Below are 14,632 nucleotides of genomic sequence, written 5' to 3'. Positions count from 1 at the left end.
CAGGGGAGACGGTCAAGGGAGAGAGCTGGTAATTATAGAATCCCTCTGTGCCAAGCACTGTTTGGGGCATGTTCCAAGTATTCCGCCCCTCTGCTAGGTGCTTTCTACGTTCATTGCGCTTGTGAGGTACTGAGTGTGACAGGTAGGAAGTTCTGCAGGCTGTTTTGCAAAGTGGGCCACTGTCAGAGTCAGGATTCTAACCTCTACCCAGCAAACAACCAAGCCCAAGTTCTTTCCGTGACAGTTTCAACCGAGGAGCCAGGTTCCATGTGAGAGGCAAGGCAGCCCATTTATACAGCCCGTCAGCCCTCTGATCTACAAGTTTGCTGGTGATTTTCACACAGTGTAAGAACAAATTTTACTTTTTAAAAAAATTCTGTAATTCATTTTTTCATACAAACAACTTTTGGGGGAGGATTCATCCCACAAAACTAGGTACTATTCTAAATCATGGACATTTGTAATGGCATTAATAAGCTCTATTTTCTATTTTCATGGTAGAGCTTGTGAAAGTATTATTTTTTATGCTTAATTTGCTTCAAGAAATCCACTAAGTTCATTAAAACTCTTTGTATTTTACATCTATGTTTATTTAACCCTCATCAGAGTTTATATTATCCTCATGTTATAGATGACAAAATGAAAACTGAGAAAGATGTAAGCTGTTGTCTGGGTTGACCTGGTTGGTCAGAGGTACAGCCATGATTCCAATCCAGTACTATCTGACAGCAGACAACTCTCATAGGCCACGATGCAAAGTCTGATATTAATCCTTAAGCACTAAGCTGCCCCAAGACATGGGGTCAATGAAAATTCCCCTGGAGCATCCTTTTTGATGACTGGCCTTTTCCCCCTGGCTCAGCTGCTGACACTGTTGTCCTCTATTTAATGATTTCTTTGATGTCTGCTGCTTCTCATTAAAAGTCCCCAGGTGACTACTGAGAAACTAAAGAACTGGGCAAGGCAAAGACAAGACAGAATAGGCCCAGGTGAGTTTTTATAAAGTATGAGAAGGGTTTCACGTTAGTTGGAGGAGAAGAGGGCTTTTTTTTTTTTTGCACCACAAGCTCTATATGCAAAGTGGAAGGAGTAGTTTTTAAATCTTTATTTGGCTGCCCCCAGTCTTAGGTGCTTCATGCAGGATCTGTCGTTGCGGTGTGCAGACTCTCTGGTTGCGGCTCATAGGTTTAGTTGCTCCAAGGCATGTGGGATATGAGTTCCCTGACCAGTGATTGAACCCACATCCCCTGCATTGCAAGGCAGATTCTTAACCACTGGACCACCAGGGAAGTCCCGAGGGGTAGGGTTTTAGTTACTTCTGTATCTAACTTTCTTGGGCAAATTGATTCTCAGTCTCAGTGCTTGGTTTTCTCATCTGTAAAACGGGCAGTTAGGCCCTGATGATCCTTAAGCTCATCAGAACTTTAAATCTCTGATTTCATAACCATACTTACTCCCTGATCAGAACAGCCCTGGTCACTGTCTGAAAAGCAAACCCTTCTTAATATGAGGCATGCTTCTAAAAAGCAAGCACAACAACCTGCATTCTATAAAGTCAAACAAGAATTATTGCCAGGAGAATTGTCCACTAACAATGTTAGGTGTCTGTATGCATGATGAAAGACATAGCTGCTTCTGAATTATTCTAACAGATGGTGACACAGTGTCATGGTGAGGTGTATATCCTGGATCCACTTAATAGCTCAGATGACCTTGAATAAATTATAATTAACTTGTTTCTAGCTTTGGTTTCCCATTTACAAAATATGTCAAATAGGACCTACCTCATTGCAAAGATGAGTCACTGAAAAGATTAAATGCAACAGGGCATGTAAATCATTAATGAGCACTGTGCTGACATGCGACAAACTCTGCCGCTATTACTTACTGAACACCAACATGCGCTAGTGACCAGATGTATATTATTTATAATCCTACATGAGTCGAAACTTTTAGTCCCATTTTACAGAGGAGAAACTCAGGCTAAGAGAACAGATGGAACTGATTCCAAGTCAAAAGGTTAACAAGCACCAGGGCCAGGATGGCCTGAGTTCCATCACATTTTTCCTATTCTTCTATGCCTCCTCATCTTTTGTAAGGTTACAGTTTAAAACGTCAGGGCAATTTGAAATATTTGAAACTTCAACTATATACATGAAATGTTTTTTGTTTGTTATTTTGAACATAGAAGCTACAGCATAAATTCTACATCCCGACTTGGGAGAATGGGCACCAGCCCACCCACCCGCAGAGACAGCACGCCTGCAGGTGGAGCAGGTCCGTCCTCCCCCTCCCTTACGTACCCACGTTGGACCTCTCGGGCACGTTGGCGTGATAGGTCTCATGTAAGAACTCAGGAGGGTTGTCATTAATGTCCTGGACCTTGACAATGAATTCCGACGGTGGCTCCAGGGGCCGGTTGGTGTCCCTGTCCACCGCCTGAGCCATCAGCGTGTACTGGGCTCTCTCCTCTCGGTCCAATGTCTTGGTGGCATGAATGTTCCCTGATTTGTCATCAATCACAAAAATGGTTCCGGCTCCTTCACCTGAGAGAATGTATTTAATGTTCCCATCACCAGAGTCAATATCGGAATGAAGCTAGGAAAAGAGAAATGGAGACTTGTAATTCCATGACGGATGCTCTGGGGAGGTAGAGACACACTCACATGCTGTTTGCTAGAATACACTGTTTACACGCAGACATACACACACACTGAGAGGGAGACACTCTCAACCCATTTACAAATGAAGAAATGTAATCTTAGAGAAGATGTCTTGGCTAAGGGCACATATGGGGAGCAGTGAAGCCAGAGTCCAGAAGATTTGAATTTTAAGATTCATGCTTTCCGTCTCCCTTTCCTATTACATATGCATACATATGAAACACATATAATACACATTAGTAGAGCTATTTTGAATGAAATATATGCATATTATAGAAAGTAAAAGACACACATTTGAGCAAGAAGTAAATCTTGTAAGTTCTGATTGCCACGCCTTCATTTTCCCTGTAAAAGACAGCTCTTGTTATCAGTGTCTCATGAGTCCTCTAAGACATATTCTATGCATATGCCAGACTATCTATACAAATACATGTGCTCCGGTTTATTTTTACACAATAAAGTGCACAGTGCACACACCACTCTCAACTCTGTTTTCCTACCACAGTAAATTCAGAGGACCCTTCCAAACTGGTATATATGTATTGATCTCATCCATTGTATAGAGGTCATTATTTCAGTCTTCTTCCAAAGGACACTAAGGTTCCAAAGGACGCCAGGCTTTTGTTACCGCAAACAATTCACTGATCAGGATTTCTGGATGACCTGCTGTGTGGCACAGAAAGTATGAGGCTCTGGGGATGGACTCTGCCTGGAGGACCTCCCCCATTCTCCTCATAAGCACGGAGTGCGTGGAGAGGGCGGATAGACATGCAGCTTCTTAGACTAAAGAAAGACTAGTTCCTTGAGATTTTCCCCTCCTTTGACAAAGCCCAGCAAAATGATGGAACTCACCTAAATCCACACTTGGCAGGGCCAGGAAGTCATCCAGGTCACCTGACCACCCACTTGTGCCTTCTGCCTTACTCTGCTGTATTTTGTAACATGGAACTCCCCTAAAGACCACATCCAACTTTCCCATAGCAATAAAGTCTTTAGTGTACTTTGTTGTCCAAGCTAAATTTCTGCAGCTATCATCTTAATCTGAGTTCTTCTGCCCTCATTTTACCCTTTATGGGAAAAGATAAGCATTACTTTCACTGTTCTCATAGGCTTCAAGAATAGGCAGGTGGATAAAAAGCCCTTGGTTCTACCTACTACCTAAGAAAACCTAGTGTAAACTAAAAAGCTTTATTCTCAGGGAAGTAATAATGATAATAATACTTATTACTTAAAATTATTATCTTAATGTTTATTATAGTGCCATTTTAATATTATTATTAATGTGATTTTAATTATTATTATTATCATGAAACCAAGACCTAGAAAGCTTGCCCAGAATCACAAAGCAGGATAGAATACATTGCTTTTTAAATTTTTTTGCATTGTTTCAATTTTCCCCAAAATATCTAATGGATTTGCATTGCCTCAGTGAAACACCAATTATTTCAGCACAGAGGGATACCTGTAGGTACAAATTACATTTTGATTTTAGTCTATAGTGCTTATTAGGGGGAAAAAATACTTTCCTTCAGAACTTGTTATTCATGACAAGCTACGTGTTGTCATGAAATTATGGCTAAACACTTCTTATGAATAATGCAGTTTATAACATACAAAGTTATCTGAATATACAGAAGCTCCAAAGGATGACTCAAATTGCCCCAATCTTCATACAAGTTTCCACAGTAGAGGCAGACAGTCTTCTGGCTGTCCTCCTAACCCCCCATAATTGTTTATATTTGTTTGTTTTCTCTGCCTCAGACTTGGCAAAAGTCAGGAGCTCAGCCATGACTGTGGAATATGGAACAAGGAAGTCAATGCAACACTTCCTTTAATGGGAGTCTAGACAAGGAATGTTTCTAGGGACCTTTATATATTACATATGAATTTGGGAAGACTCTTGGGAATTAAACTTCATGATCAACCAAGTAACTGAAACATTTAAATATAGTGCTCATTTATATTTTTTATCTTGTTTTCAGAGTTCAAAGTTGGATATAAATTCCCTTTTGCCCTCTCCAACAACAACTAACCACACAACTAACAATGACATTTATTAGTTTGGACACAAAAAGCAGTTTGGAAACCCATTCAGTTCTATCAAGGGATCAGTTGCTGAGGCAGACACAGCCAATTCCTAACTCCCAAGACTGAGGCCATCCCCTCAGCAGAGCATAGCATGATGCAGACTCTGCTCCCTGCAGATCTAAAAGTCCATAGTTTGCCAAATTCCACATTTTCAGAACATCCTGCTGCTGCTGCTGCTAAGTCGCTTCAGTCATGTCCGACTCTGTGCGACCCCATAGACGGCAGCCCACCAGGCTCCCCCGTCCCTGGGATTCTCCAGGCAAGAACACTGGAGTGGGTTGCCATTTCCTTCTCCAATGCATGAAAGTGAAAAGTGAAAGGGAAGTTGCTCAGTCGTGTCCGACTCTTCGCGATCCCGTGGACTGCAGCCTACCAGGCTCCTCCATCCATGGGATTTTCCAGGCAAGAGTACTGGAGTGGGGTGCCATGGCCTTCTCCATCAGAACATCCTAAATCACTCAATTTCAAATGACACCAAATCAAGGTTTTTAGGGAACAAGTCATCTAGTCTAATCCTCCTATTCATGGAGAACTAGAGATCAGCATTATCTCAAAGGGAAGTTCCATAGGCTCTAACCACTTTCTTTCTTTTTCTTTCTTTCCCCATCCAATCTGACATCTGGTTCATTCTCACATGCCTAGATTTTCCCCTCCTCTTGTATCTGCCGCTGCCTTTTAGTAGATACAACACCTGCTTGCTCCATAGAGATGCCCTCTAGGTCCTGTGTCTTTTGCCCTCCCCACCCTAACACACACCCTGCTCCCTAGGGAGAAAGTCCCTGTGGCCAAAGTTCTATTTTCTCAGAACAATTCACAGACACTCTCCACATTGTTCAAGCCACACAGCTCCTGCTGTGGCTCAAGTCTCTTCTTCCTCTCTGGGCATAGAGACTATCTCCTTGATGGAAGGAATTCTATGTGCCAATCATTTCCCTGTGCTCCATTTCTCAAGGGTACTTCTACTTTGGGTGTGATCTTTCCATTTTGGATATAAATGATGAAACTGCTCTGGTACATCTCTTCAGAAAGACCCTTTTCCAACCCTTAACAATATTATCAGGACACTAATATGAACCTCTTCCAAAGATGTCAATTCCATAAATATGGAATGGTAGTTCCATGTTAAGCAGCAACTAAGATAACTTCGTTGGAATCTATGAGGCTCAGAAATGAGAACCCCACAAATCTGCTCTTGTCCCTCTCCCCTTTCACTAGATAACTCCTGCTCATCTTTCAGGTCACAAGTTATTACTATCGTCTCCATGAAGCTTCCCTTCATGCTTCCTAAACTTTGCCACGTAAATTCATAATCACTTTTAGTGAATTTCTTTATTATTCTACTCCTTATCTTAGTTTTGTTTTTTTTTTTTAATTGCTTAGATAAGTGTCTCTTTTTCCACTAGCCCCTGAACTCTTTGGGGCCAGGGACTATTCTACTGCAGTGTACCATTTGCCTCCCTCTTACCTTCACATAGCAGGCTTTCTGCTCTTATGTGTTATGTATCTGAAAGATGGCTGTATGTTTTACCACAAGTGATAGCTGGCAGTCAGTTTTTCAAACATATTTTGTTATTTTGTTTGTTTTTATTTTGGGTTTTGAAATTTGGCTGCACGGCTTGCAGGATCTCAGGTCCCCTATTAGGGACTGAACCAAATCCCCCATCAGGGGCTCCTCAGGGAAGGTGCCAAATCCTAACCCCTAGATCACCAGGGAACACGCCCTCAAACATATTTTGGACTCTTTCTGCCCTTGCACTTTTGGAGGGGATACTCAGAGAATGAAGGATTTCTCAGTAGTACTAGGACTCTCAAGCCTTCTGAAATGGGGTTTTCCATCCCTGAGCCCAACTGGATAGAATCCCACCCATTCCCATGACGCATCCATTCATCTTGTCAAATATTCACAGAGGTGTCCCCAGAAGTGGGCTTTGGTGTCAGAACCTGGGGATACAAAACTGAACCAGTTCCTGATGGAAGTGGCTCAGGGTCCAGTGAGGGAGACAGAGGGATACACAGACGTGTGTACTACAGGGAAAAAGCCATGAGGAAAATAGTACAGAGCATTATAAGAACACAAAGGAAGGCATCCTCGCTGGGGTTTGGACGTCGTGGGGGAAATGCCCCCAGTTGGAGAATGGTTAAATAAATAATCATCATTTCTATTCAAGAGACTACTGGGTAGCCATTAAAAATATAGTTTTTAGGGTATAATATCAAGTGGAAACAGAAGTGTTCTTAACATGGATGCCTAGGAATTAAAAAAAAAAAAAAAGCTGGAAGGATGAATGAATAGGATATGGTGGCTTTTAGTGATGATCAGACCACTGCTACCTTCCCTCCTAGATTTTTGTTTTGCCAGGACCCCTGTCCGGAGAGGGTGGGGAGTGAGAAGTGAGCATGCAGTTAGAGCAGCCTTACCCTGCCCACGAGCACAGGGTCGGGTCCCGTGTATTCCTCTATCACGAAGAACTGGTTCCAGACCCAACCCCTCTTGGAGCGCTGCAGCACCTGACCCTCCTTGCCCTTCTCGTGGTGCCCGTGGAACGAGGGTCGCAGGTGGCTCCTCCGGTCCGTGGCGAAGGCCTGGCTGTGGCACAGCATGCCCAGGCACACCAGGGCGGCTTGTAAACAGTAGTTCTCCTTCATTTTTGGTTACGTGGTAGGCACAGGAGAATGCGGCTGTCACCCCGTCCGCTGACCGTGCGGCTGCCTGGCGGATGGCGGCCTCCCCAGACGCGTCACGCAGACCTCACTCGGGCTGGAAGGTCTCTCCTCGCCGAGCACATCACGTCAGGGCTGCCCACGTCCCCGGTCGGCCTCTGCAGGGAGCAGGAAAGGTCAGATTAGTCACAGGTTCCATCCCCACTTCCATTCTATTCTGTAAACACTGACCCATGCTGGACGCCGTGAGGGCTTTGCGCTGGGTACTGAGGAGTTAGATGCCAGTGAGAAATAGTCTCCAGGCTCTAGCCAGTTCACCACGCCAAATAAGATAAACGTACAGGAAGAAACCCCTCAAAGTCTATATGAGGATAAAACGTGTGTGCTGTGGAGTCCAGCTGCCCAAGTCTGAGAGTCAGTTTTACCAGTTACTTAGCTCTGGGTTTAGGGTAAGCCAACACTGAGCCCAGCCTGCTCATTTATGAAATGGGCCAGGGAATCCTACTCAGTAAAAGGTACAGATCTGAGTCATAGCCCTAAGTCTCTTAGCCCAGACCTCCTATGTGGTCAGCACTTCATATTTATCTGTTATTATTATATTAATGATCGTGGGACTTCCCCTGGTGGCTCAGATGGTAAAGCGTCTGCCTACAATGTGGGAGCCCCGGGTTCAAACCCTGGGTTGGGAAGATCCCCTGCAGAAGGAAATGGCAACCCACTCTAGTATTCTTGCCTGGAAAATCCCATGGACGGAGGAGCCTGGTGGGCTGACAGTCCATGGGGTCGCAGAGTCTCAGACATGACTGAGCGACTTCACTTTCTTTCTTTTCATTATATTAATGATAATGATTGTTCTTGGCTGTGTTTTTGTAGTAGGGAGGCCTAGGGCACTATGGGCATTCCACAGAGGAACACATAGTTGATGGGGATTGAGAATGGAGATGGCAGAGAGTGGGGACTGTTAAGGAAGACTTCCAGAAGGATGGGATGGAAGGGCTCAACTGTCAGATGAGTTACTGTGATAAGAGTGGGATGGATCGGATGTCCAGGTAGAAGGAACAGCGTGCCCCAAAGCACAGAGCTGTTCACAAGCACAGTACCTCCCAAGACTGTTCAGCTTACTGGATTGTATTACGGAAGGAGGAAGCCAGCAATGACTCCTAGGATATGAGAGGTCAAGGTAGACCCTGAGATGGTCAGTGATGGCCACTAAAACATTTGTCATTGAAATAATGGGTCAAATTTGCATTGTTGGGTCAATATAGTGTCAATTCAATAAGCACGATTTGCTTTTGTCTGGTCACATGTCCACCCAAGAAGATGAAAATCCTACCTTAACCTGACAGTCTTTCTAAGCATACTCTGTAGGCTCCCTTCAACACGGAAAAACAAAATAAAACAGCATTCCCCACCAACTGGTCCAAAGGTCATGTTCCTGGCACTCGGCCTTAACTCCGCTGCTCATCGACAGTAAGGATGAGCCACTAACACGTTTCCATGCCTCTGTGGTTTCTCCCCTATAGTCACTCTAGTCCTCGCTCCAGCACTCAGGTTCTTCTCTCTGATCTTTAACTCCTGCCTCAGGTTTCTTGGCTTCTTTATGGGACTGTCTTTCTGGTGCCAGAAACTTATTCTTCCCCAAGGAACTTCCAGTCCTCATTCTCCTGTCTTAGAATCCCACACCTTCTTTTGAACAACCATCATCTCCTCTTGCAACACCTCTCAGACACAAGTTGGAGCCTGAGTTCCCAGAACCAGATGGTCCTCACTACCACCCTTACCTGTAACCTGACGGGCTCTCAGAAAGTTGCTGGGCATGGAGGCTGCAACTATATTTCAACTCCCATGGGTCTAAATGAAATTGGTGAGCTTCTTCTTTTTTTTTTTTAATTGAGAGGTATAGTTGATTTACAATTGTGTCCATTTCAGGTGTATCGCAAAGCAATTCAGTTATATGTAGCTGTGTGTGCACATATTAATGTTCTTTTTCATATTATTTTCCCTTATAAGCTATTATAAAACTGAATATAGTTCCCTGTGCTATACAGTAGGTCCTTGTTAGTTTATCTATTTTATATATAGTAGTGTGCCTATGTTAATCCCAAACTCCTAATTTATCTCCCTCACTCCATTTCTCCTTTAAGGGAACTCCATTTCCCCTATAAGGGGAAGAAACTATAAATTTGTTTTCTGTGCCTGTGGGTGTATTTCTGTACATTAAGTAAGTTCATTTGTATCATTTATTTTAGATTCCACATATAAGCAGTATCATGAGGTTTGTCTTTCTCTGTCTGCTTTACTTCACTTGGTATGATAATTTCTAGGCCCAACCATGTTGCGGCAAAGGGCTTTATTTTATTCTTTTTAATGGCCAAGTAGTATTCCATTTATATGCCACATCTTCTTTATTTCTCTGTCTCTGGATGTTTCTTTAGGTTGCTTCCAAGTCTTGGGTATTGTAAATAGTGCTACAATGAACACTGGGGTGCAGGTATCTTTTCAGTGATGGTTTTCTCCAGATATAGGCCCAGGAATAGGATTGCAGGTAGTCTTATTTTTTGTTTTTTTTAAGGAACTTCCATACTGTTCTCCATAGTAGCTGTACCAGTGAAATTGGTAAGATTCTTGAATGTTGTATGAATAAAAACCATCACCTAATTCTTTGCTATCTGATTTGGACAAAGTGGTTGGATGGGGAGAGAGGTGAACAGAAAGGAGACAGTATGCATCTTGGCAGAGTGGAATATATCTAGATTTGGAGGTTGGGTTGACCTGAACTGAAATATCATTGTATACTTTAGTCTGGGTGGCCTTGCACACATTGGCCAGGCACTCTGAGGCTTCAAGGTCTAATCTGAACAACGGGGATGACGAGAACTGGTGCACACATGTGGGGCTAAAGACAGAGAGAGAACTGGGCACACACTGGGTCTCCTCCTCTCTTTCCAGAGCTCCACAGTCCAAGTCTGTGGGCCTCACTCAGCAGAAGGAAGTGCTCTGATCTGCAGGTGGAGATGCCCTGAAGACAGCGGTGAAGTGCTTTCTCTAAGAGAGGAATTGAGGAATAAGAGTTACATGGAGATATCAGAGCCATCTGTCCTTAGAAGTCTCAGAAATAAGGGAACTGGTGGAATTCTACTTTGCTGGTGAACAACTCCTTTTCTTCTGAGGCTCTTTCATTTCACTGACCCAAGCCTTTCTGATGCTTTGTATGTAATATGGCAAAATGGTATCTGGAGAGGTCACACATGTACAGTAATTCCAAGTATCCATCACTGCCCTGAATACTATTTTGTGATGTATTATGTAAGTCCCTTTTCAAGGAATAAGGACTTCAGTATTTGTTGTAGACAGACTCCAGGATATGTTAAAGGCTGTGTAGAAACGAGAGAAAGATTCAGGAGGCAGTGTGGTCACTTAACAGCTTCTCCCGCGACTTGGGCATATCAATACTACATCAAATTCTGCTTCTTGTAAAGCAAACTGACTGCATGGAAGGGACCAGGAGGAGTTAAATCCTATAGTGAGGTAATGTGAAGTCATAGGAAGATGCCTGCATTTAAGTCAGAAAGCCAAAGATATGATTAAGCATCTTCCACTTAGCTCGCGGTGGGGCATGCCTCAGCTCCGAGAGTGGCAGCTGTGCCTCATTCTCTGTAAAGGGAAGCCATTGGGTGACATTTTCTACAGGTGGTTTCCACGTTCACATTCTCATTTGGGTGAAAGATTTTGGAGGCATTTCTGATTCATAGCACCATCTCCTTACTAGACTGGTTGCTTCTTAATGGTTGGGATGTTATCTTATTCACAACTGGGTGGCCAGTGCCTGAGCAGGACACCAGTAAAAGCTAAATATATGATTTGAACCCCATACTTCAAGTACAAACTTGATAATGCCTCCATAGAATCTCAAGAGGAAGAAATAGAAAAGTAAAAGCATATGGTGCAACAAGATCTCTGCCCATTTCACACCACACCAAGTATTAAGTGTTCATTCACACAGTGATAAATTATTCTTGCATATACTGGGAAGAGTATTTAAAAGAAAGGGTTTAATTAAAGTTGATATTTCTGCACCTCTTTCTTCTGGCTGCCATTTTGCTGTAAAGCACAATTATTTCTGACACTAAATGTGTTGAAACTAGATGACAACTTTTTTTTTCTTTATAAAAAATTTCTAGATTGATACTAACAGATTTAAGTTTTCATGTGACCAATAAACGATAAATGTCACCCTTTGTTAAAAAGGTGATACATTTCACCCTTTGTTAAAAAGGTGAAATTATCTATTTTCTTCTGTTGGAAAGAATAGCAAGATCAACTTGCTTTTAAAAGTAGTTCCTTTTTTTTTTTTTTTATTCTTCCAATTTTATTTTATTTTTAAACTTTACATAATTGTATTAGTTTTGCCAAATATCAAAATGAATCCGCCACAGGTATACATGTGTTCCCCATCCCGAACCCTCCTCCCTCCTCCCTCCCCATACCATCCCTCTGGGCCGTCCCAGTGCACCAGCCCCAAGCATCCAGCATCATGCATCGAACCTGGACTGGCAACTCATTTCCTACATGATATTTTACATGTTTCATTGCCATTCTCCCAAATCTTCCCACCCTCTCCCTCTCCCACAGAGTCCATAAAAAAAAATAAAATAAAATAAAAGTAGTTCCTTGAAACCATTATTTATAAGTGCTTATATGACTGTGTGTATTATATAAAGTTATTTTAATGGTAAATCTCAGGTATGTTAAGATGAATTTTTAAGACATTGTTTTTTAATTCAATTTTGGAATGAAAATTTACTGAGCAAAATCTTTTTCTAGCCATTGCTCTAAAATCTTTATAAATAGTAACTCATCTATTAATTTCTATAACAAACTTATGAATGGGGGACTGTGAATATTCTTATTTTAAAGGATGGAAACTAAGATCTGGGTAGGTTAAGCAGTTTATGCAAAGTTATGCTTCTGATAAATCACAGCACTGAGTCTGAGCCCATGACAGCTGGCTCTGGAGTCTGTCTTTAACCAGTGAGCAATACCGGCTGTCACCACTTGTTGGCTTCTGAGGTTCGTAAGGGAATGATACGGACACTGTGACAGAAATGGAAACCCAGATGCAGTGAACCAATAGGAGAACTAGGTTTATGCTCATAATATGATTATGATGAAAATGGTAATAACAGTTAACATTTGCCCAGTCTTATTGTTTGCCTGGGCTTCCCTGGTGGCACAGATGGTAAAGAATCTGCCTGCAAAGTGGGAGACCTGGATTCGATCCCTGGGTTGGGAAGATCCCCTGGAGAAGGGAATGGCAACCCACTCCAGCATTCCTGCCTGGAGAATCCCATGGACAGAGGAGCTTGGAGGGCTATAGTCCATGGGGTCACAAAGAGTTAGCCATGGCTGAGTGACTAACACTTTCACTTTCACCTCTTTCATTGTTTGGCTATCATTCTTCCAAGTGCTTTCAATGAGTTGAGTCATAAATGTTCATAATAACTCTACACTGCAGTATTATTGTAATCCCCATTTTACAGATAGGTAGTCTGAGGCATACCAACATGAAGTAAGTTGCTCATAGTTACAGAGACAGCAAATGGAGGAGCTGAGATATGAATACTGGATGGTTAGTTCCAAGACCTGCATTGTTATCCCCCACAATGCACGTGATATTGCCTCTCTAAGAAAAGACAGGAAGCCACATATATACACATATCATAAGACAACAGTCTCACGATGAAAACAATTTAAGTTTTGGTGGTAAGGGGTAATATGGTAACTAAAATGTTAAAACCAAACCAGAAAGAGGAAGATAAAACATTTTACAGCAGTGATCAAAGTGAAGATGAATAGGAGGTAATTATATCTGTTATCTGATTCTGTGGTACCAGTATATACCAATATAACCAGGTTATATAAACAGTTGGCCAGTTAACAGTATAACCAGTTAACCAGTATACAGGTTATAACAAGTCCTTGAATAGTATAACCAGATCCTTGAACAGCACCACTACACAAAAGTAAATCTTTGACTTCTTATTTTTAAACACAGTTTCAGAATTTTCAAATGTATAGGTTAAAAAGATGTGTTCAGAAAGATTATTATTAGTATTATTTAGAAATGCTTCTAAAATCTAGAGATCTGGTTGATATATGCAGTGGTACAGAGTTTGCAGGAATCATGCATAAAAACAGGGGACAGCCCTCCTAAGAAGACCTTGACATTGGCAACAACTAGGGAAATATATCAATGTTCTAAGTGGTTTTAATAAAGACCCCCCCACAAGGCAGTTCTTGAACAGTCCTATTAAAGCACTTTCTAGCAGTATGCCAGAAATGTCTAAGCATTGAAGTTCTACTAAAACATATAGGAGGACTTTATGATAGAAGCATATTGCTTGGAAGGAAAAATAAATGTTGTTGAAAGTCACAGAAGTAATAACACGACAGGAAAATGGATTTGCAAAACCACCAGCTCTTAAGTGGAAGGCTCGCCCCTCTATCTTGAGAGCAGATAGCCCGTCATGAGCTACTGCGCCTTGAGCATAAAACTCTCTCGCTGTGCTTGCTTTTGTCTCCGTAAAAGAAAATGACATAGACGGGTGTTTAAGTATATTTGGACTCCTGCTGGAAATTGTTATCGGGTAGAGAAAGAAAGACGAAAGCGCTTAGCACAAAGCAAGCGGCTTTGGTTTTTTAGCGTTCTCCTCCCCCACGGAGCTGTAAAGATCAGACGGCTGACCTGTTCTTTTCATTTCCAGGGAGTTAATTTACAGTTAAAGGCAGGTTATCATTACATTAAGAATATTACTTAGCCCACGAGAGCTCAAAACCTTATTCTGCAAGTGCTCTGTCCTCCTGTCAGGAGCTCAGGGGCTCTAGTCCCCACTGCAACAAACACAGCTTTGTAACCAATCGGATTCCATTATGCAAATTAATTCAAGCATATTTTATTCTCGGTTCAGATCTCATCACTCAGCACTGAGCTGGTCTCTAGTTTCAAATCAAATCACAGGAATTATGCCATGTCTGTGGAAATCACAGAGAATGGGGACAGGAAGTAGTACAGGAACTACTGAATCACATTTCTTCCCCCATTTCTACACTTGGAGCAAAGCATAAGCTTGTAGTAGTAATCACTTCTGCTTAGGTGCAAAATACACAGCAGAGATGCAAAAATAGGCATTGCGTATGTTACTCTATCTCCAATACCAAAT

The 14,632-nt window shown here is 42.2% G+C and overlaps 1 protein-coding gene across 1 annotated transcript in view; it reads right to left on the bottom strand.

Moving 5' to 3' along the window:
- The window catches only part of CDH11 (cadherin 11), a 158,663-nt gene that overhangs the window by 44,324 nt on the left and 99,707 nt on the right, over nt 1–14,632 (bottom strand). Inside the window, exons 3-4 of the mRNA XM_070388319.1 lie at nt 7,170–7,570; nt 2,304–2,598 (exon numbers count right to left, since the gene is read on the bottom strand). Of these exons, the coding sequence (XP_070244420.1) occupies nt 2,304–2,598; nt 7,170–7,397 (523 nt within the window). The 5' untranslated portion in view covers nt 7,398–7,570. The remainder of the gene's footprint in view (nt 1–2,303; nt 2,599–7,169; nt 7,571–14,632) is intronic.

The sequence above is a fragment of the Bos mutus genome, chromosome 18 (genome assembly GCF_027580195.1).
Source record: "Bos mutus isolate GX-2022 chromosome 18, NWIPB_WYAK_1.1, whole genome shotgun sequence".
In the NCBI taxonomy this organism is placed as follows: Eukaryota; Metazoa; Chordata; class Mammalia; order Artiodactyla; family Bovidae; genus Bos; species Bos mutus.
This window is presented reverse-complemented; position numbering and strand designations above follow the sequence as displayed.